This window comes from Pelodiscus sinensis, chromosome 11 (assembly GCF_049634645.1).
Source record: "Pelodiscus sinensis isolate JC-2024 chromosome 11, ASM4963464v1, whole genome shotgun sequence".
NCBI lineage: Eukaryota > Metazoa > Chordata > Testudines > Trionychidae > Pelodiscus > Pelodiscus sinensis.
The window spans coordinates 37,817,838-37,842,124 of NC_134721.1; the positions used below are offsets into that span (position 1 = coordinate 37,817,838).

At 47.4% G+C, this 24,287-nt stretch overlaps 1 protein-coding gene across 2 annotated transcripts in view; it reads right to left on the reverse strand.

Annotated features, from left to right (window-relative positions):
• The window catches only part of LOC102448256 (sodium- and chloride-dependent GABA transporter 3), a 278,291-nt gene that overhangs the window by 243,120 nt on the left and 10,884 nt on the right, over window positions 1–24,287 (reverse strand). For both annotated transcript variants that reach the window (XM_075939327.1, XM_075939326.1), the window contains exon 5: window positions 21,240–21,330. In XM_075939327.1, the coding sequence (XP_075795442.1) occupies window positions 21,240–21,330 (91 nt within the window). The remainder of the gene's footprint in view (window positions 1–21,239; window positions 21,331–24,287) is intronic.

Sequence of the window (24,287 nt, forward strand, 5' to 3'; positions counted from 1 at the left end):
GCACCTGACACCTGCAGAGACCCAATCTACAGCCCCAGATGTTCAGAGTGGCAAGGATGAACAACAGCATTGCGAGAGCTGGGGAAGATCCTCGCTGGCAGCAGTGCTGTCAGTCCTCATTGGGCCCCGCAGCAAACCGTGACCATACCCGAATGTGAGCAGGGCATCAAAGAAGCCAGGAGCATGCTGGTAGGCCACAGCCTCCTGCCACCCAGTTCCTTTACCCTCTCCCAAAATGGCCCTTACAATTTGGAGGACGAGATAGAAGTCTCCCTAGTGCTGAAGGGCAAGAGCCACTTTGTTCTTGGAGCCACAGATGTCCTCCTAGAAGCTGCACATCTCGTCCTTCAGCACATTGAGCTTTGGGCCTCAGGCCCCCGAATGTCCTCGGGCCAGACCCCTTGTAGGCCCCGCGACCGACTGATATAGGAAAGCAGGGAACCTGAAGTCCCTTCTGTGAAGGCAGATGGGGCAGTGGTGGAGGGAGAATAGGAGGGGAATAGGAGGAGGAGTGAGAAGTTCAGTTGGGAGAGGGGCTGAACAGGGAATAGCGGTAGAACAGGGGTTGAAGTGGATACAGGGTCAGCAGCCTCAGTGGAAGAGGCACTGAGACGTGGTCCCTCCTCGCAGGGCAAGGGATCAGTACCAGTAGTAGGGGTGGTTAGTGCCTCCCCAGTGCCACAGGGAGTGCAACACCGGAGGCCCCAGCATCGGGGGTGATGGGGAACAATGGGACTCCCACCCACTAGAAGCACCCAGAGGCTCAGTGGCCACGGCTGATGCGCTACTGACAGCCAGGAAGATGGTCACGCCCTGAGGGAACTCGGGAGGCAGGGAGAGGGGAGGATGGCAGATCAGAAGAAGGAGAGGGCGGCTGTCATGCCTCCAGGACAAATGATCCCCCTCTGAGGCAGCTGAAGTAAACCCTAGGGCCTCAACCTCCTGTGAAAGGAAGGCGAGTCCACTGCCCGCCACCATGTGGTGGCCCTTGTCAGTGGCAGGGTCAGTGGTCACCTCCACACAGGAGGCGGGCACAGTGGAAGCAGGGGTAGAGTATCCGCCATGGCCTCCCCATGCAGTGACTCCGGGAGGGAAACATTTACCCCCTCCGCAAACGGCAGTCCCCTCAGCCACCTGTCAGTGCCGTGCAGTGTCTGGGAGCTCAGAGGGAGGGCCAGCTCCAACATCCACCCCTTCAGTAGGTGGCATGGAGTGCCAGGCATGCTTGCGGTGCCTCCCCATAGTGAGCTCCCAGCCCTCAGAGAAGGAGGGCTAGACTTCAGAGGAAGAAGAACAAGGGGACAAAGGCAGGGTGGGAGGGAGAGGGAAGATATGGGCTGGACAGCAGGGGAAGGGAGAAACTGTTCGAGTCCCATCACTGACCCCACCGCCCTCTTCTCCATGGGTCTAGCCTTGCCACACTGCCTGCATGCTCATCTGGGTTCAGCAGAGCCCGAGCAGGGCTAACGACGCTTGCAGTTAGAAGAGGGGGGATAAAGGAATAAGAGGCACAACTCCCAGCATAGGATGGTGAGACCAGTTCCTCTGGCTGCACTGAGGTGAGGAGGGGGTAGATTATATTAACAAAAACATGGGAGAAGTGAAACTGTGGGGAGAGTAACTAAAAAGGAGAGACTCAGGCACCAAACAAGAGAAAAAGGGAGCATGGGCACACAGGAAACGTGGAGGGAAGGCAATGGAGAGGGAGGACAGGCAGCAAGGAAGGGCTTGCTGCGAGAAAGGGTAGAGGGCAGCTAGACACTGCTGGTTGGGGGATAGGACAAGTGTGCCCACAATGCCTGAGTAGCAACCCCAAAGCATCTGCTGCAGGGCCCAGCAGAGCAAATGGAGCAGAGGAGGGGGAGGGCAAGCAGTGGGCCCAAGAACAGAAAAAGGCCCCTGCAGCAACTGAGGCTGGGGAGGCAGCAGCAGCAGTGGTGGTAACAGCATTAGCAGGAATGCAGGGGAGGGGGGAACCAGGAGGCAGTGAACCACCCCCCACCCCCAGTGCCCCACAAGAGCTGCACTAGCCACCACCTAGGGACCCAGATGGAGTATGTCTACACTACAAAGTTAATTCGAACTAACGGACGTTAGTTTGAATTAACTTTGATAGGCGCTACACTAGCACTCCGCTAGTTCGAACTTAATTCGAACTAGCGGAGCGCTTAGTTCAAACTAGGTAAACCTCATTGTACGAGGACTAAGCCTAGTTCGAACTTACTAGTTCGAATTAAGGGCTGTGTAGCCCCTTAATTCGAACTAGTGGGAGGCTAGCCCTCCCCAGCTTTCCCTGGTGGCCACTCTGGCCAACATCAGGGAAATTCTATTGCCCCCCTCCCGGCCCTGGACCCCTTAAAGGGGCACAGGCTGGCTACGGTGCCCATGCCAGGTGCAAGCCTGCTAGCACCCAGCCAGCAGACCCTGCACCTGGCATGGCTCGAGCCAGCCACCCGATGCCCCCCAGCCCTCCCCCTCTTCCCGGGACCAGGCTGGCGGCTCCCGGGAGCTTGCCCAGGACCACAAGAGGCGGGCACCCGCCTGATCCAGTGCAGACATCGTGGACCTCGTCCACGACCTCAGCACTAGGCACAGGAAAGCGGCCATCTAGGGCAGGAGAGCTGCCAGCCTGGCCACCCAGGAGCAGGTTTGCATGAAAATCAAGGTGTTCCACTGAGACTCCCGACCCTGAGCCCTGAGCTTACAATGGCCGTACTGTGTCAGACCAAAGGTCCATCTAGCCCAGTAACCTGTCTGCCGACAGCAGCCAACCCTAGGGACCCTAGAGGGGATGGACCAAAGACAGTGACCAAACCATTTGTCTCGTGCCATCCCTCTCCAGCCTTCCACAAACTTCTGGCAGAGACACCACTCCTACCCCCTGGCTAATACCACTCCATGGACCCAACCTCCATGAATTGATCTCACTTCTCTTTACACTCTGTTCTAGTTCTAGCCTTCACAGCCTCCTGCAGCAAGGAGTTCCACAGGTTGACTCTTTGCTTTGTGAAGAAGAACTTTCTGTTATTAGTTTGAAGCCTGCTACCCATTCCTTTCCTTTGGTGTCCTCTAGTCCTTTTATTATGGGAACTAATGAAGAACTTTTCTGTATGCACCCTCTCCACCCCACTCGTGCTTTATAGACCTCTATCATATCCCCCCTCCATCTCCTCTTTTCTAAGATGAAAATTCCCAGTCTCTTTAGCCTCTCTTCATATGGGACCTGTTCCAAACCCCTCATCATTTTAGTTGCCCTCCCCTCTCCCACCCTCTCTCTTCCCCTCTCCCACCTCCTTTTCCCAGTCTCCCCTAGTTTTGTTTAATAAAGAGAGATTCTATTTTTGAACACAATTGTCCTTTATTTTGTACATCAGGAAGGGGGGCTAGGGAGGGGTAAGTGGAAGGAGGTGAGGGAGGAATGGGGTACGAGCCCCCGATGGGGAAGACTGGGCTGGCTCTGCGGGCTTCTGGGGGTGGAACCTCTCCTGCAGCCCCCCAATTGCTCCCTCTCCCCAGATGGCAGCCTGCGGCAAGTGCAGCCGGTCTGATGGCCGAGTGCTGTGATGTGCCCAGTGTGGCAATCCAAGCCAGGACTGCTTTGCAAGTGGGGCACCCCTGAGAACTGTCTGTCTGGGGTGAGGGTTGGGTCTCTTTAAGCACAGCCCTCGGCTAGCCTGAGACAGCATCTCCACGCTCTAAGTCCTCATCTGATGCCCTGCCGGCACTGCTTCCGGCCATCCTTAACCCCGGTTCAGGGTCCACTCTGTGTGGACATGCTAGTTCGAATTAGCAAAACGCTAATTCGAACTAGTTTTTTAGTCTGGATGCGCTAATTCAAATTAGCTTAGTTCGAATTAACTAATTCGAACTAAGTTAGTTCGAATTAGCGCTGTAGTGTAGACATACCCATAGAGAGTGGGCCCCTTACAAACTCCCTCCAACACCTCCACCACAGAGCAAGCTGTGGGGACAGAGGACCCCAGGAGATGATCTAAGATAGCCCCCTTACCTCCTCTGCGTCAGGGGGAACAGCAGGAACAGTGGAATCCAGGCCTTCAGCAATGAAGAAGGGGACAGATAGACCCAAGAAGATGGAAGAGGGGGGTCCTCCTCCCTCCCCCACCCAGGGGCAGAGCAGCGAAGCAGATGCCCCCACTCATCCCCACACCCAGCAGCCTCAACAGCTAGCTAAGGTGACAGGGAAGGAAGCTGCCTGCGAACAGAAGGAGAGGAGGCAGCTTGGCCCAATATGAAAAAGAGACAAGGCCAACCTCCTCCCCCTCCCCCCCCCCCCCCCCCCGCCACACACACACTCACTCTCACTCATCCTGGAAAAGAGAGTTGTGCAGGGGGAAGAAGAGTAAGGATTGTGACAGGGTCAGAACAGAAGGGCTACGTCTACACTGCATGCTTCTTGCGCAAAAACAGTTTTGCGCAAGAGTTCTTATGCAAAAGTTCTTGCACAAGAGAGCGTCCACACTGCCATGTGTTTTTGTGGAAGAGATGTGCTTTTGCGCAAGAGCATCCATGGCAGTGTGGACGCTCTCTTGCGCAAGAAAGCTCTGATGGCCATTTTAGCAATAAGGATTTCTTGGACAAGAAATTCATGTGGCCTGTCTACATTGCCTTCTTGTGGAAGAGCTCTTGCACAAGAGGGCTTATTCCTTGTGGGGAAAGGAATAACTCTTCCAGAAGAAGTCCTGTTTTCCGACACTTTACTGTAAATTTACTTACACAAGAACACACATGGCAGTGTAGATGCTCTGCAAGTTTTTGCGCAAGAATGGCCGTTCTTGCACAAAAAGCCTGCAGTGTAGATATAGCCAAGGCTATTTAAAAAAGGGAGTGGAGGGGAGAGCTACAACCCTCAGACTGAAGAGTTCCCTGCCCCAAGAGTAGTACAGAGGGGCTGCATCTAGACTGGCAAGTTTTTCCACAAAAGCAGCTGCTTTTGCGGAAAAACTTGCCAGCTGTCTACACTGGCTGCTTGAATTTCCACAAGAACACTGACTTCCCACTGTCTGAAATCAGTGCTTCTTGCGGAAATACTATGCTGCTCCGGTTCGGGCAAAAGTCCTTTTGCGCAAAAGGGCCAGTGTAGACAGCTCAGATTTGTTTTGCGCAAAAAAGCCCCAATGGCGATCAGGGCTTTCTTGCGCAAAACCGCATCTAGATTGGCACGGACGCTCTTTTCCGCAAATGCTTTTAACGGAAAACTTTTCCGTTAAAAGCATTTGCGGAATATCGTGCCAGTCTAGACGTAGCCAGGGACTGGTTTAGAACCAGCAGAGGCAGTCAGGGGCAGTGGAACACCTGGGGCTAATTGACCAGGCTTGCAGAGTCAGGCCAGCCTTGGCCAATTAGGACACCTGGGGGTAATTAAGAAAACCAGTTCAGACTGGCTATAAAAGAAGCTTGCCTGCAGTGGTAGAGTGCATGCAGTGGGAGTAAGGAGAGCACCACTGGGAGTAGGTAGTAAGGAGAACACAACCAGGAAAACAAACAGGAGAGAAGGAAGATGTGGGGGAAATAGCCAAGGGTCTTGGAGCTATATTATAGCAGGTGTTGGGGATTCACACAAACAGCTATTATCACAGGGCCCTAGGTAGAGGGTGGGCCAGGTTTTCCCCAACACCTACCTCCCCATTTACACTGGGGCTACTCTACACTGGCATGATTTTGTGCAAAAGTGGCTGCTTTTGCGCAAAAACTTGCTGCCTGTCTACATTGGCTGCGAGTTCTTGTGCAAGAACACTGATGTTTCAATGTGTAAAATCAGTGCTTCTTGCGCAAGAACTATGATGCTCCCGCTCAGGAATAAGCCCTCTTGTGCAACTGTTCGGCTGTGTCTAGACTGGCCAGTTTTTCCGGAAAAATCAGCCGCTTTTCTAGAAAAACTTGCCAGCTGTCTACACTGGCTGCCTGAATTTCCGCAAAAGCACTGACTTCCTACTGTAAGAAATCATTGTTCTTGCGGAAATACTATTCTGCTCCCGTTCAGGCAACAGTCCCTTTTGCGCAAAGCTTTTGCGCAAAAGGGCCAGTGTAGACAGCTCAGATTTGTTTTCCGCAAAAAAGCCCCAATCGCGAAAATGGCAATTGGGGCTTTTTTTGTGGAAAAGCGCATCTAGATTGGCACAGATGCTTTTCCGCAAAAAGTGCTTTTGCGGAAAAGAGTCCATGCCAATCTAGACGCTCTGTTCCAAAAATGCTTTTAACAGAAAACTTTTCCGTTAAAAGCATTTCCGGAAAATTATGCCAATCTAGACGCAGCCTTCTTGTGCAAGAGGCCAATGTAGACAGGCAACATGAATTTCTTGTGCAAGAAAGCCCGATGGCTAAAATGGCCATCAGAGCTTTCTTGCGCAAGAGAGCATCTGCACTGGCATGGATGCTCTTGCGCAAGAGCACATCTCTTGCACAAAGGCACATGCCAGTGTAGATGCTCTCTTGCACAAATACTTTAACGCAAGAACTCTTGCGTTAAAGAGTATTTGCACAAGATCATGCCAATGTAGATGTAGCCTGGGGCTATGTCTACACTGCAGGCTTATTGTGCAAGAACTGTTTTGCGCAAGAGCGGGTCCATGCTGCCATGTGCTTTTGCGCAAGAGCGTCCATGGGAGTGTGGATGCTCTCTTGTGCAAGAAACCCCTGCTACCCATCCACACTGCCTTCTTGCACAAGAGGGCTTATTCCTTGTGGGAGAGGATTAATTCCTGCGCAAGAAGCCCTTTGATCTGATGCGTTACTGTAAATTTACTTGCGCAAGAACGCGTGTGCAGCGTAGACGCTCTGCAAGTTTTTGTGCATCTTGCGCAAAAAGCCTGCAATGTAGACATAGCCTCAAGGAAAAGGATTCTGGAGTTTATTCTTTGTTTTACCATACACTGGCCAATGATGAAAAGCGCTCAACAAACAGCAAATTAAAGGCCTGGGTGGGGTACTTAAAACTGTGGGCTGCTGTGAGCCTCTGAAGCAAGCAAATCCACCAGGAAGCACAGGACCCACTGGCTGTGTCTACACTGGCATGATTTTGCACAAAAGCGCTTGCTTTTGCGCAAAAACATGCTGCCTGTCTACACTGGTGGGGAGTTCTTGCTCAAGAACACTGACATTCTAATGTATGAAATCGGTGCTTCTTGCGCAAGAACTATGATGCTCCTGCTCAGGAATAAGCCCTTTTGCACAACTGTTCTTGCGCAAGAGGCCAGTATAGACAGGCAACATGAATTTCTTGCGCAAGAAAGCCCAATAGCTAAAATGGCCATCGGAGCTTTCTTGTGCAAGAAAGCATCTACACTGGCACTGATGCTTTTGCGCAAAAGCACATCTCTGAGCAAAAGCACATGCCAGTGTAGACGCTCTCTTGCGCAAATACTTTAACGCAAAAACTCTTGCGTTAAAAGTATTTGCGCAAAATCTTGCCAATGTAGATGTAGACACAGAAGCTTTATCACAACAGGTACATAGGGTGGTATTATTGGCCTTATTTTACCACCTAGGAATTTGAGTCTCAGTGAAGGTCCATCTCCTTACAGTCTGGTAGTTCGGGGAGGGATTGTCACTAAGGCTCACTCCATGTCTCTGATCGCCCCACCTAACCAGCACAGCATTGAGGCAGAAGAGCATATTTTTAACTGTGGAGAACAGCACACACTCTCCATGACCAAAAGCATTTCACCTCTTTGTTTCCATGAACTTGGATGAAGTCACTCCCCTGAACAGGCTAAAGGCTGACCAGTAGAAGCAGCCAGTAAGGAGCTTAACAGGTCAGTAGCTGCTTAGGGAGGGAAATAGCTAGTAAAGGATCTGAGAGTGTTGGCAGGAGGTATGGGGGAGAGAAACTGACCTGATTTTGTTTACACTTACACTGGTGTAAGTAATTAAATCAATGGAGGTATAATAAAATATAAGGGGATAATGTAAGCAAGAGGATAATCAAAATTAAAAAAATAAACCATACCGTTATGTTGGTGCATTAGGTATCTCCAAAGGAGGTACGTAGGGCTGAGACCAATGTGTGGGTGCTGTAAATTAATATTCCCAACGTATTTGCAAATCAAATGGCACTTGCCCTCAACCCACTGATATTTGAGAGCTTGTTAACATTTTAAGAAGTTAATTTGTTTTTTATTTTATTCTTCATGGAAGAATACATGCAACATTTTCCCCATGTGGCAGAACTTCATAGATGACAGTGGTATAACGCAGAATGCTCTGCAGGAATGAGGGGATAGAATGCACTTCTGCCTTCCTTGCAATATGCCTGTAGGTAAGCTGCTCATGGCAAATATCTGGTCGATGCAACACAAGTCAAGGTGGATCAAGCTTTCAAAATGTTACAAAACTTACCAAAAAAGAAAGGGTTGCTCAGCATTTGTTGGTTACCTCTTCTGCACAGCAGGAACCCAGTGCTGAGCTGCTCACACTGACTGAGGACAATATCCTGACAATTATGCCAATTAATTTCCTGGATCAACCAACCCAGAAGCTATACTTGGGAAAGACTCCTGTCTTTATCTGCAGTTTTTCAAGAGCCACAAAGCAGACAGAGTTTATTTAATGACACAGGACTGTTTGTTATGAAATTGAACAAATTATGCTGAGGACAAGTATGTTTTGAATGAGACTATGTTGCCTAATATTTATTGCTAAGTTAGTTGGGATACCTTTGCATCACTCCTATCTGACTGATATTCCAGAGTCTGTTAATTTCAAAAGTTGGCAAAACTGTGGTAGATGCCCCAACACATCGTGTGTAATTTTAAGTATCAAATTTTATATCTTACAATGCCACCCACATGTTTAGGGCATTCCAAAAGATCTTTAAACCCATTCTACAGTCAATTAATGTAACATGTACTATTACTCACAAGAGAGACCAATGGAGAAAAAACATTTACAGGAAGGGGGGAAATCTAGCACAAACTATTAACAATTATTTTTCAACTAGTCCTATACTAAAGGCAATGGCCCATTCTTTTCTTAAAAGACAGCCTTAGTGTGATCTACTAAAAGTGGAAGAGTTGGTTTTGAGCAGCACTTAATCAAACTTTGCAGAATACATACTATCCTTAGGTTTTCAGAAAGAAAGGAAGGAAAAAAAACCCAGCAATTTTAGAAGCTTTAGGCTACGTCTACACTGGCCAGTCTTGCGCAAGAACATATGAAATGAGGCATGGTGATGAATATCGCTGTGCCTCATTTACATACTCAATGAGCCACCATTTTTGCGCAAAACGGAGCAGTCTCTACTGCTCCTTTTTGCACAAGAAGGAGCAGTCTGTACTGTTCCATCTTAACTGTTATTTTCAGGCAAAATGGCTCCTGTGCAAGAGGGGGGTTTTGCGCAAGAAGGAGCAGTATAAACTGCTCCTTCTTGAGCAAAAGCCCCTGGCACAAAAATGGTGCCTCATTAAGTATGCAAATGAAGCATGGAAATATTCATCGCCACTCCTCATTTGCATATGTTCTTGCCCAAGACTGGCCAGTGTAAATGTAGCCATTGGGTTTGGTTAAATTCAGGAGCATAATCAAGATGCATAACAAAAATAGTGACTATCTCTTCACATGTGTTTGGGTAGCACCAGCCAAATGGGACTCTCTAGGAATTACTGTGTCTCTATATATTAAAAAAAGTAATTCCATCATCGTGTCACACTGTGTCCCACCTGCCTCCTCACCTCTCTTCCCACTCCCGCAGATCAAGACTACTTCCCCTTGTCCCTGGGAATTGCTATTTTAAACCAAGCCCCTACTCCTCTTCCTCCATCCCCACCCCACAAGGCTTTCAACACCAAGAAACATGGCATAGTAGCCATGACAGCCTGAGGGATGGGAGGGTTGCAATGTTCGGGACAGCAGCTCAAGGACAGGCACTAGGAGTGGGGCTCCCAGCCAGGCTTATGTGCCAGCAGCAGGCTCTCAGGGGTTTCCCCGCTGCCAGGCTCTTGGGGACATGGAAAGCAGTGCCCAGCCACCCAGAGTCCAGCTGCCCCCGTGGAGAGTCATCCCCTCCGCAGTGGCTGCACTTACTACAGCTGCTAGAACACCCCCAAGCTGCCCAGGGGAATCATGGAACCAACCTATCTGCTCCTTCCCTTCCACTCCTGGCAGGCAGCTGGGCGGCCCCAGGCTCTACAGACAGAGCTGGGGCAGTGAGGAGCACAGGCAAGACCTCACGGGGGAGGTTCTGCACTCTGTTCATGTGGCTGAATTATTATATAATCACAAGCATTTTACCATGCTTGCAAATGAAAATAAAACAATTCTATTACATTTTTTTCCAAAAGAGCAAAAGGCACAACTTTCCCCCCACTTCCCCATGGGGACCATCCAGACACTGGGAATTGCAATCAGATATTACAGATAATTAAGGTTACAAATCAGTCATGGATTCTGTGATTTGCTGTGACTCCCCCATGACTTCAGTCCCAGGCAGCAGTGCTCCAGCTTTTGTGATTTATTATTCACTGTCAGATTCTGTCCATGACTTTTACTAAAAATACCCTTGACAAAAATCTTAGCCTTGCTAATAACGAATAGTCAAAGTAACTATTTTATAAACTACATCTAGGCTAAAATATTATTGCATGGAGAATTTGTGACAGTTATGAATAAATAAGAAAGGAGTATAACTCAGTTTGTGGACCATTCGCAGTTGGAAAAAGGAGCTAAATTTTCTGATTTGATTGTTCACCTCTAGCTAAGAGTTCAATGTACTGTGGGCACGTCCGGAAGCACCACATATAGTTAAAGTTGAACAAAACTTCCCATTTCAAAACCCTGTTTTCAGTTGCTAATACCTTTACCAAACTTTAACCATTTTGACTGAAAATTTCCATGCTCACTGTCGGACTCAGCATAACGTTTTCTGGAATATTCCAGTCAAAACAGTTTTGACATTTCTGGGAGAGAAGCTATGAAAATATAGCTGTTTTGCGATGTTAAAAAAAAAATCTGGTGACCTTTTCTTTGAGAAGACTTCACGATTTGGAGCAGGGAGTTAAAATTTGGCAAGGTGAGAAGACTGTCAGAGAAGTGACTTGCCATTATTGTGAAAATCCACTTCAATGTAGGCAGATTATAAGGTGTTTAAAAACTGAGTTCAGACATGCTTAATAGAAATGTCTCAAAGTTTAACAGCTAAAATTGCTTAAGATTCTATCTTCACTGGGCATTCTCCATCACAGATCCCGCGTGTTAACGGGGAAGGGCAAGAAAGACATTGGGACAGGAAGCCTGGTGAGAGGGGGATTGCAGCAAGAGATGGGATGGTCTTATCAAGACAACTGCATGCTGCTCTGGGAAATTTGTAGATTTTGTATGTTGTTATAAATACAGCTATGCAAAATGTTCACAATAAATCCTAAAACCATGGGGAAATTCATGTGTCAGTTTAAGGTCTCATTACAATTCAGAACTCTGCCCACCATCACTGAGAAGCTGGCTTAGTCCTTTAAGGAAATCTACCACCTGTTTATTGTTCTCAAACAAAACCAGGCAGAGCTTGTGGTTTCAAGGCAAACCCATATGTGAATCAAAAGCAAAAGACCATTTTCACACAGCTTCCTGTGAAGTGGACAGAATAATGTCCTCCAAAACACGTAAAAAGGCCCAGTCCTGAGAGGCACTGAATGCTGATGGGTACTGAGCACTTCAGCTTCAGGCCCAAACTTGCTAATGACTTTCCATTAAATTGTAGGGATTAGTAACAATGCTACTGTTGCCACTATTTGAACCCTGAAAGAAACAGGAAAAGCCTTGACTTTCTGCAGATTTTTTTCTTCATTTTCCCTTTTGCAGAGAGCAGCTCCTTTTCTTTCCCCTTGACAAAAAAAGGTTTTTTCTCACTAGACTTGACTTGGAAATGCTGAGGATGTGCCACCCCTTCCAAAGAATGGCAAGCTAACAAGAAGCCTTCTTTGGCTGAGGTCTACACTGTTACTCAGCCAATAATGTAAATTATTGCGGTGGACTTAACCTCAGTACCATGGGATTTGTCTGTACAGCTCTCTTCCCAGGACCTGTAAAAATATTCACAGGTTTTCATGACTCTCCCCAACTCTCCTTTATATTTGCCAAGTGATTTTCTTGCCTGCTGGGACCGAGCAAGTAAATTGAATCCCACCTCAGTTTCTGAATCTCATCGCTGATCAGGCTTATTCAGAATCTCCTGAGGGCCTTTCCTGACATGACTGAGATGATCCTCTCCTCTATCGCTATCTGGAGGAAGAGCAGGCACCAGAAACCATGAATATCACTACCCTAGAGATGTGAGAAAACAAGTTCTCTGGAGCACCTTTACTGGGAAACCTAAAACTTTGAAAGAAGCATCTAAGCTTCAAAACACTGGTCATAAACACTGCCTGTGATCTTTCACTGCTCGATGCTGGAGTTTCGTAGGGATTGGGCCCCTGATGTTGGACTGAGTTGACTGCCCAGCTTGGATGAATACCAATTGTAAAACACTAAAACCAATGGCTGTGTCTAGACTGGCAAGTTTTTCCGCAAAAGCATCTGCTTTTGCGGAAAAACTTGCCAGCTATCTATGCTGGCCGCTTGAATTTCCGCAAGAACACTGACTTCCTACTGTCTGAAATCAGTGCTTCTTGCGGAAATACAATGCTGCTCCTGTTCTCGCAAAAGTCCTTTTGCGCAAAGCTCAGATTTGTTTTCCGCAAAAAAGCCCCGATCGCGAAAATGGCGATCGGGGCTTTTTTGCGGAAAAACACGTCTAGATTGGCATGGACGCTTTTCCATTAAAAGTGCTTTTGCAGAAAAGCGCCCATGCCAAACTAGACGCTCTTTTCTGCAAATGCTTTTAACGGAAAACTTTTCCGTTAAAAGCATTTGCGGAAAATCATCCCAGTCTAGATGTAGCCAATGTGTAAAACACAAGACCATAGTTTACAAAGTACAGTAAAACTCCGATGGTCCGGCATCTGACGGTCTGGCACTCCTGATGGTCCGGCACCATCAGGACCCCGGAAGTGATCCGGGCAGCCGGACCATTGGAGCTGCTCTGCCCCCAGCTTCCCCTATTCAGCCGCTGCTAAAACTGACCAGAGGCTGAATCAGGGAAGCCAGGGACAGAGCAGCTGGGGGCGCTGCCGGGTAGGTCCCCTAGCGCTGCCCCTGGGGGCTGCGGGACCAACTGGGCAGCACCCCAGGTGTCCCCGATTCAGCCACTATTGAAACTGACCAGCGGCTGACTCCAGAAAGCCCGGGGCAGAGCAGCTCTGCCTCGGGCTTCCTGGAGTCAGCCGCTGATCAATATCAGCAGCGTCTGACTTGGGGACACCTGGGGCAGAGCAGCTGGGGTGCTGCTGGGTTGGTCCAGTAGCGCCGAGGAGCGGCACTGTAGGACCAACCCAGCAGCACCCCAGCTGCTCTGCCCCAGGTGTCCCCAAGAGCAGCTGGGGTGCTGCCCAGTTGGTCTCGCCGCGCCAAGGGTCGGTGCTACCGGACCAACCCGGCAGCACTCCAGCTGCTCTGCCCCAGGCGTCTCCGATTCAGTCACTGCTGGTCAGTTTCAGCAGCGGCTGAATCAGGGACGCCTGAGGCAGAGCCGGACTATTGGAAGGGGGGGCTATGAGGGGTCTGGGGTGGCATCCCTCTCACCCCACCCCAGACGCCTCATAGCCCCCCCTTCCGATAGTCCAGCATATTTGATAATCCGGCACCCGCTGGGTCCCAAAGGTGCCAGATTATCGGAAGTTTACTGTACTTCAAAATGGCAAGAATATAAAACCCCCCTTAAGCTCTTACCCAGTGTGCCAGTTCTGACCTTGTTGGTCAACGTTAAAGAAGGAAGACTACAAATACAGGTGACATCTCAGGGAGAGAGGGGACTTCCCCAACAGCCCGGTGCAGCCTAGTTGTGCTGTGTAAGCAGGAGCCCAGCTCACAGTAGGGAGATGTGATGAAAAATGAACTGATTTGGGGGATGGAACTGGGGGGCATTAGTCCAATTATAGGGGCTGGCAGCCATCGGCTGGTTCCAGACTCTTCTCTGTGGTGAGATCTTGGACCCAAAGTAAGTTTTCATATTTTTATTTGTGTTTGGGGGATGCTGGGCAGGAGGGAAAAGAATTTAACGTCTCCTCCTGAGCTGTAATTAGGCAATGCCTTCAGTTCTGGACACCAAGGTACTGACAAATGAGAGGGAACTTGAAAAAGAGTGACAGAAACGATCCAAGGGCTATGTTAGGAGGGGATGACTGGAAAAGCTTGGTACACATCACTTAAGCTCAGTCATGCCTAGGGAAAACACAAGACCGCCCAGGTTACACCACTGAGTGGGATGCTTAAGGTGGCAAAGTATTTAGAGGGAGTTATTAGGAGTAACTGGATGAACTTAAGGAAAGGAAGGACAATTAGGCAGATCAGGAAAAGCTTTGTGAGCGTGCAGAAGAGTCAATGAATGATATTCCAATGACTCTCCAGGTGGGTGAAGGCCTGAGAATGAGGATAGTCCATTTCTCCCAGGCCTAGCTGGGATGTGCAAATCAGGAGAAACTTCTGCTGAAGGAAAAAAAACCAGAATCATAGAATACTAGAACTGGAATGGACCTTGAGAGGTCATCAGGTCCTGTCCTCTGCACTCATGGAAGGACCAAGCACCATCTAGATCAGGGCTACTCAATTTTGGAAGCCCCGGGGGCCACAATAATACTCACAACACGTACCAACGGCCCCAACTTAAGCGTGGTTGCATGTACATGCAAATAAATATGCAAATAGCTTCTTTCACACTGATGGGCATCAATACAATGATTAAGGCAAGACTACTCAACAGTCAGGCCCCATTTAAGTCAGTTCTGCTGATATTAATAAAATGCAATATTTACCCAATTTCCACCCATATGACAATGACAGTCCAGGAATTGAACTACTAAAACACTTATCAACAGGAGACCGTTATATTAACTCACCATTATGGAGTGTGTTCCCAGCGGAGGCCATGTTCAAAGTCATTTTTCTGCTCTACTCTGCGCTGATTAGGCCTCAAGGAGTATTGTGTCCAGTTCTGGGCACCACATTTCAGGAAAGATGTGGAGAAGGTCCAAAGAAGAACCAAAAAAATGATTAAAGGTCTTGAAGACATGAGCTATGAGGGAAGACTGAAAGAATTGGGTTTGTTTAGTTTGGAAAAGAGAAGACTGAGAGGGGAATGATGGCAGCTTTCAAGTTACTAAAAGGGTGTTACAAGTAGAGGGGATAAAAATTATTCTGTGGGCTGTGTGTTGAGCCCTGCGTAAACCCAAACTGCACCGTGGACCGCAAACCAACAGGCCGCGAGCCACATGCAGCCCTTGGACCATGTGTTGAGGAGCCCTGATCTAGATCATCCATGACAGATGTTTATCTAACCTGCTCTTAAATATCTACAATGATGGGGATTCCACAACCTCCCTTGACAATTTATTCCAGTGCTTAACCACTGTGACAGTTGGCCAAGTTTTTCCTAATGTACAACCTAAACCTACATTACCGTAATTTACACACATTGGTTCTTGTGCTGTTATCAGAGTTTAAGGAGAATAATTTTTCTCCCTCCTACTTGTAACACCCTTTTAGTAACTTGAAAGCTGCCATCATTCCCCTCTCAATCTTCTCTTTTCCAAACTAAACAAACCCAATTCTTTCAGTTTTCCCTCATAGCTCATGTCTTCTAAACCTTTAATCATTTTTTTGATTCTTCTTTGGACCTTCTCCACATCTTTCCTGAAATGTGGTGCCCAGAACTGGACACAATACCACAGTTGAGGCCTAATCAGTGCAGAGTAGAGCAGAAAAATGACTTTGCATGTCTTGCTCACAACACTCCTATTAATGTATCCCAGAATCATGTTTGCTTTTTTGCAACGTCACGCTATTGTTTCATATTTAGCTTGTTGTCTGCTCATACCCCTAGATCTCTTTCTGCAGTATCACTTCCTAGACAGTCACTTCCCATCTCTTCTCCTCCCCAAAACTGTCATTAAAAACCACATTTTATAACTCTTTTATAATCACAAAAATGTCAAGATATTTATGGCGAGCTTTTGCATTGAATGGAGTTTCAAAATTGCTTTAATGGCACATGGGTTAATGAATGAATGCTACCTCCAACAGCTGTCTAAAATGTGTAGATTTAGCTTTGCCTGCAAATATGTATTACAGCTTTAAAGTTTGATTTGCAGTATCTCGCCTGTACTTTCTCTCCTGTCATGTCCCAGCCCTAGCTCGGGGGTTACAGTGGACAGGAGAGATGCCTCTCTTAATGAAAATGACTTTGATTCCCAATATGTGATTTCCATTAAGTTCCCAAATTTGTTTGGGGAGAGACACTGAAAACCATTAAGGCCAGATCCTTTCTAGCTGGTATCATTCTCTTCAAAATCCTCCCATTGACTGTGTTAGATGCTTTGTAGGATAAAAACCTTATTTGCAACCTCTTTGAAATAGGGATTCATCTGCAAAGTCCAAGGCCATGTGTCAATGTGCTCTCTAGGGGACTTCTAAAAACTAAGTGAGCCATAGCGCTCATTGGCCAAGAACAGCAATTGACGGGCAATGGGAGCTGAAATCTCCTGTACTTGCCGAGGTACAGGTAAACATAGCAGTGATGACCTGCCCTGATGAACTGGATCCAACCCACAGGCCAGTATTTGCCCACAACTGCTTAAACTAAGGGAGTTGTCTTTGCAAAACCAGAAGCAAAGCCTTCCCCAGCACTCCCAAGAATCCAAAGCACAAATGCCCACTAGGATTTTTGTGTATACAGCATATTTGTTACACTTGAGAAATATATAGCACTTTGCAAATATTAATCTCTGTACCTAATTTTTCAAGACAATTATTTTCTTATATAAACCCTTATAAATATAGAGAATAATAAAAACACTGTGGTAAGGAGAGCTACTTACCAAAGGATGGTTTAAGGGTGACCATTGGAGCATCTACCTGTGAGCTGAAAATTGTACTATGTCCATTTTCTGTCCCTCTCACATCTGTACATATATCATGCTGCTTGTAAAAGGAAATACTCTAATTCTGCCTCATGGAAAAATGACGTGCTGAATGCAGCTTGACAAAATCTGATCCTGCACTTTTAAAGTTAATGAGCATATTCCCATTTACTTGAATGAGCACAGGATTGAACTCCATAGATTACCTTCTTAGTGAAAAAGATCCTGCATCTTCTTAGTTATTTTAAAACAGAGGATTGTTTAGGAGACAGAATCTGGATACGGAATCTCTATCTTCTAAAGTTCTAATCTGAACCTCAAGAGAAGTTCCAGAGAGGACGGAGAGAGGCTGTTCTCAGTAGTGGAAGATGGCAGACCATGGAGCAATGGTTTCAAGTTACAGTGGTGGAGGTCTAGGTTGGATATTAGGAAAAACTATTTCACTAGGAGGGTGGTGAAGCACTGGAATGGGTTACCTAGGGAGGGGGTGGAATCTCCATCCCTAGAGGTTTTTAAGCCCCGGCTTGACAAAGCCCTGGCTGGGTTGATTTAGTTGGGATTGGTCCTGCTTTGGGCAGGGGGCTGAACTTGACGACCTCCTGAGGTCTCTTCCAGCCCTATGATTCTATGAATCCAGCATGAGTCAGTATGGACCTAAATTCCATATGACAGCTACCCTATATGAGTTGGAAATGCACGCCACAAGAAAGCAGCAGCAGCATCTACTATATATTTGAGAGAGTTTGTCTGTCTATTCAAGAACTCCTCCTATACAGTAAGAGCTCAGACCACCAAATTCAGTATACAGCTTCCTCTCATCATAACTTGAGGAAGATCGGGGTTTGGTTGTGCCAGGAAAATGGGATATGACTGGAATGGGATTGCTTCTCATAAACCATACAGAAAATAGACAGAATCACCAGGCTGGTGAAAGGGGATGACTTGGGGTGCACCCCTCCTCCCCATCTGAGACTGCCCTAGCCCCAAGCCTCCCATCCCCCCCCCCAGTCATCCTTTAGGAAGGGTGGGAGGGGCTGAAGCTCCCTGCGATTTGTACAGGAGCATTACTGATTGTTTCCCCTTGCTCCCTGATTAAGGGGAAGTGCAGTTTGTTGCATTCTTCACTCTGGCTAAGAGGCACAGTAGGCAGATGAATCCGGGCCTGCCCCAGCTGGGGGACATGCACCCCTCCTTCACCTCTGCCTGCTGGAGATGCAATGACCATGGAGAGATGCTTCTCCCACGGCTCCACCCTACATCAGGACTGGATGACTAAGGACTGAACAACCGACATTCCAAGAGGTGGCTTTTCCAGAACACAATGAAGCATATGAAAGAGCCAAACTGTATTTATTATTTGTATTGTGATAGCAACTAAAAGTTCCTGACATGGACCAGGACCTCAATGTGCTAGGTGTTGTGCAAACACAAAACAAAAAGCCAACTGTAGCAGTTCAGAGCAGGACTATAGCCCTGTAAGTAATCTATACAACTCTTTTTAGAAGCACTGATAGTCTAACATTTACAAAGCAAATCAGTACTGTGTAAACAAGACCTCTATTTAAGTCCAATTACATTTCCAGTGGGAATCACAAAACAGCCAGCCTGGTTATAGATTTACTGCTTATAAACTACTTTCATGGCAAACTGCACTGAGATTTTGTATACAGGCAGTCCCCGGGTTACGTACAAGATAGGGACTGTAGGTTTGTTCTTAAGTTGAATCTGTATGTAAGTCGGAACTGGCGTCCAGATTCAGCCGCTGCTGAAACTGATCAGTTTCAACAGCGGCTGAATCTGGACGCCAGTTCTGACTTACATACAGATTCAACTTAAGAACCCCAGGCATCCCCAAGTCAGCTGCTGCTGAAACTGATCAGCGGCTGATTCCAGGAAGCCCGGGGCAGGGGCTTCCTGTAGTCAGCCAGTGGTCAGTTTCAGCAGCGGCTGACTTGGGGACGCCTGGGGCAGAGCAGCTGGGGTGCTGCTGGGTTGGTCCAGTAGCGCCGCCGCTCCTCGGCGCTACTGGACCAACCCAGCAGCACCCAAGCTGCTCTGCCCCAGGCGTCCTGATTCAGCCGCTGCTGAATCTGACCAGCAGTGGCTGAATCAGGACGCCTGGGGCAGAACAGCTGGGGTGCTGCCCAGTTGGTCCAGTAGCGCCCAGAGCGGCGCTACGGGACCAACTGGCAGCGCCCCAGCTGCTGTACCACAGGTGTCTGGAGCAAAGCCACGGAGTACGGGGGCAGCGGGACAGCCCAGACGCGCCGTGGCTGTCCGCTGCCCACGTGCTCCGCGGCTTTGCCCCCCCCCCGTCCTCCTGGTCTGCAGACCAGAGGGATGGTGGGGGGGCAAAGCAGAGCCAAGCCCCGGAGCGCCCGGCCAGCTGACAGCCCCGGAGCTGTCAGCTGATCGCGCGCTCCGCGGCTTGGCTCTGCTTGGCTCTGCTTTGCCCCCCCCATCCCCCTGGTCTGCAGACCAGGGGAACGGGGGGCGGGGGGGGCAAAGCAGAGCCAAGCCTCGGAGCACGTGGGCAGCGGACAGCCCTGTCCGCTGCCCACGTGTTCCGCCGCTTTGCTTCCTCTCCCTGGTCTGCTGGAGACCAGGGAGAGGAACCCCGTTCATAACTGCGGATCCGACATAAGTCGGATCCGTGTAACTCAGGGACTGCCTGTATATAGACCTCTAGGTCATTCTAAACCTGATTAATTAAATGCCTGAGACACAAAGCACATAACAGAACTGCAATCGTCTGGTCATTATAAATCTAATCACTCAGTCCAACCATTCAAAAATAACCACAATTCTGTTTTTTTTAAACAAATATATTCCTAAATTTGTTAGTTGGTTTATTTTTTATCCAGTTCCTTATCATATCTCTGCTAATTCCGAAAGCATGTAAAGCTTCACCTATTTAAATGTTAACTAGAAAAACCATCTCTCTCAATAGGTTTATAGCCTATTCAGATTTCAAGAGGGAAAGCTACACCACATCAGTTTTACTTGGCCAAGGAAGATAAATATCAGTTTAATTTCATTAAGCTCTTTGGCTACCAAACTGTTAGCATTATCAATGGCTTGACTACATGCAATATAATGAAAAACAATAGCTAAAATACTAATTGTCATACCAGCTTCCTAAAGATCCTCTGATCTGCTTACTTAATGCTCCATAAAGCACTTGCATTTTAAATAGAGCACTGCATTAATTTATTTTTAATGTTATCAGCTAAATTCTATACTGCATATTACTAGAAATAATGTGAGGATTCTTCCCATTCAATTGTGGTATAGTAAAAAGTGCACTGGTAATGGAAAAGTTTTCACACTAAGTACCAGTGCAAGTGAAGTGCCAAAAAGAGGATAGATGTTTAGAAATTCAATTATCCTCTCTAGCGTACTCAGAGGAGGAGGACTCCCAAGATGGTAGGTTATTCGAATATTAACCAGATTTAGAATAATTAATGCATGATATAGCATGTTAACAGATTATTATAACTTTGCCTTTATAAGAATTTTGTATCAAGGAACGTACACTGGGGCTGTGTCCAGACTCAGAGGTTTTTTCGAAAAAAGTAGCCTTTTTAAAAAAAAGCTTCACCTGCATCTAGACTGCAGCCACGTTCTTTTGAAATTAAATCGAAAGAACGCAGCTTTTCTTTCGACGGCGGTAAACCTCATTTCACGAGGAAGAACGCCTTTTTTTGAAAGTGCTCTTTCGAAAAAAGGCATTCTTGAATGCCAACATGGCTTTTTAGAAAGAGAGCATCCAGACTCACTAGCTGCTTTCTTTCGAAAAAGGCTTGCAGTCTAGACATAGCCTGGGAGTCTCTCACAAGAAAAACAAGAATTGCATAATAAATACTTTAAGTCACCTACTCTCTCCCCCATCTTCTAGGAGATATGGGTTTGATACTATTCTTTCTAAAGTCAGTGGTAAAATTCCCAGGCACTGTAGTGGTGCAAGACTGAGCCCTATGTCAAAAAATGCCTCTACAGGAAACAATGTTATTTACAGAACAGAAAGCCTCCTTTCCATTACCCTATCACAGGTTAAACTCTTACTCCGACCTTCTTGTTATATATGAAAAGAGTTCCCAACTGAGCTTTTCACATCACTGCAGGTAGGATTGCTGAAACAATTTGTATCAGGGGGTAATGAGAGCCACTGAATCAAATTATCAACTATCTTAAGCTGCCACATGACTTAACTGTGCATGATCAAAAAATACTGGAAGCTAGTCAATACTTGAATTGAAAGGAAAGTTTATGAAGACTTACTCCCAGAATTCCATGACTGGAGACGTGGCATTTTGTAAAGACAGTTGACTGCAGTTGCTCATATTAAGCTTTTGAAATTCCACACAGTTTTCTATAAAAGAAAAAAAAGAGTTTGCTATGATATTTGCAATACACTTGTCTGTTCAGAACATGTTCATTGTGTCCTGCTACCAGTCTAATTTAACTGATCCTTAACAAAGACTTTCCAGGCATTTGAAAGTCGTATGGAATTGTCACTTCTGTTACTTTGATAAAGTCACCCAGACTCAACGCAGGAAGATAGTCCTGCACAGCATGTTACAGTCATCTGTAGTCCTTTTTGAATGAGAAGCTACAATTGCAAGAGCCAATGCAGTGTTTGAGGTAGAAGAAACAAACTTTGAACTGGTGTGATTATTGAAGAGTTAAAATATACAGCCCACTCCAAGGGTGCGTCTACACTGCACCATAACTTGAAATAAGACACGCAATTTGTGCTACGCAAATGACATACAGGCAGTCCCCAGGTTACGTACAAGATAGGGACTGTAGGTTTGTTCTTAAGTTGAATCTGTAGGTAAGTCGGAACTGGCGTCCAGATTCAGCCGCTGCTGAAACTGACCGCCAGTTCTGACTTACATACAGATTCAACTTAAGAACCCCAAGTCCCCAAGTCAGCTGCTGCTGAAACTGATCAGCGGCTAATTCCAGGAAGCCCGGGGCAGAGCACTCTGCCTCGAGCTTCCTGTAGTCAGCGCTGGTCAGTTTCAGCAGCGGCTGACTTGGGGACACCTGGGGCAGAGCAGCTGGGGTGCTGCTGGGTTGCTCCAGTAGCGCTGCTCCTCGGCACTACTGGACCAACCCAGCAGCACCCCATCTGCTCTGCCCCGGGCGTCCTGATTCAGCCGCTGCTGAAACTGAGCAGCAGCGGCTGAATCAGGACGCCTGGGGCAGTGCAGCTGGGGTGCTGCCGGGTTGGTCCAGTAGTGCCCAGAGCGGCGCTGCGGAACCAACCGGCAGCGCCCCAGCTGCTCTGCCCCAGGGTCCACAACAAAAGCCTGGTCTGCTGGGGGGGGCCCACTAGCTGCGCCCCCTCCCCCAGCAGACCAGGGACACGGGGAGCAAAGCCGCAGCGGCGGGGTGCCGCGCCTCTGAGGCTTTGCTCTGGCGCAGGACCCGCTGTGGCTGCGGCTTTGCTCGCGGTGTCCCTGGTCTGCTGGGGACCGTCTCCAGCAGACCGGGGCACCATGAGCAAAGCCGCAGCCGCGGCGGGGTCCCGCGCTTCTGAGGCTTTGCCAGAGCTTCTGCGGCTTTGCTCCCGGTGCCCCTGGTCTGCTGGTGCCCCTGGTCTGCTTTGCCAGAGCTTCTGCGGCTTTGCTCCCGGTGCCCCTGGTCTGCTGGAGACGGTCCCCAGCGGACCAGGGGCACCGGGAGCAGCTTTTCTCGCCCCGGAGGTCGAGGTGGCGGACCGCTGCCTGCGAGCTCCGGGGCGAGAAAGCCCCGTTCGTAAGTGTGGATCCGACATAAGTCGGATCCGCGTAAGTCGGGGACTGCCTGTATCTTATTTTTATGCTATTTTGAAATAGCTTGTTTCGTCATTTGGCACTATCTACATGCAGCACCAAATTTCAAAAGATAGCACTATTCCAAAATATCCCTTACTCCTTGTAGAATGAGGTTTACAGGGATGTCAGCAAGTCCAAAATAACGGGCTTGCTGTGAAGATGCGGGATAGCTATTTCAGGATACTCAGGAATCACTTTCTGTCAGCAACTTGAATCCATTGACCTTAATAAGGAGAGTGAGAAAGTTACTCTCTGGTGTGCTGTTATCTCTGGGGTGGGAGGAAGGGGAAAGATGACAAGATCAAAGCAGATCAGCATTATTAAGCTGACATGTACACTTCAAACAACGATCAAGTATCACTGCATGGAGGTGAAAGGACAATAAAGCCTACCACCATCAATGGGCCTTATTCTAGATTCTTAACACATCCAAATGGACTTCAATAAAATGATTTTGATGTACATGGACTGCAGGATTGGGCTCAACAGGAATAAGTCTAAGCCACAGGATGGTGAGAGTATAGGATGAGGGCAAACAGTATTACAAGGAGTGGGTGGAAGAAAAAAAAAATCAACAGCATGAAAACTACAACCAATTCACTGTACCAGAGAATGAAAGTATTAGAGGGCATACAGTTATGATCTTCCTTTTGAATGAAATACAGTACTTAAAACATTCAGAATGATAAAGGAATATCCATGTTAGGGCAAACCTTCCAAATATCCTGCAAAGCCTCCCTAACCTGAAAACCCTCACTCACACAAGCAGTAAATCATAAGAATGGCCATACTGAGTCAGACCCAAGGTCCATCTAGCCCAGTATCCTGTCATTTTTGCCCATCCTGCCTAATAGCCATTGATGAACCTAACCTCCATAAATGTATTTGGAAGGGGTTAACAAACATGTGGACAAGGGGGATCCAGTAGATATAGTATACTTAGATTTTCAGAAAGCCTTTGACAAAGTCCCTCACCAAAGGCTCTTGTGTAAATTACATTGTCATAGGATAAGAGGGAAGGTCCTTTCATGGATTGAGAACTGGTTAAAAGACAGGAAACAAAGGGTAGGAATAAATGGTAAATTTTCAGCATAGAGAGGTGTAACTAGTGGAGTCCCCCAACGGTCAGTCCTAGGACCAATCCTATTCAACTTATTAATAAATGATCTAGAGAAAGGGGCAAGCGGTGAGGTAGTAAAGTTTGCGGATGATACTAAACTGTTTAAGATAGTCAAGACAGAAGCAGACTGTGAAGAACTTCAAAAAGATCTCACAAAACTGAGTGATTGGGCAAAAAAATGGCAAATTAAGTTTAATGTGGATAAGTGTAAAGTAATGCACGTTGGAAAAAACAACCCCAACTATATGTATATATAATATGATGGGGGCTAATTTGGCTACGACAAATCAGGAAAGAGATCTTGGAGTTATCGTGGATAGTTCTCTGAAAACGACCACACAGTGTGCAGCGGCGGTCAAAAAGACAAATAGAATGCTAGGAATT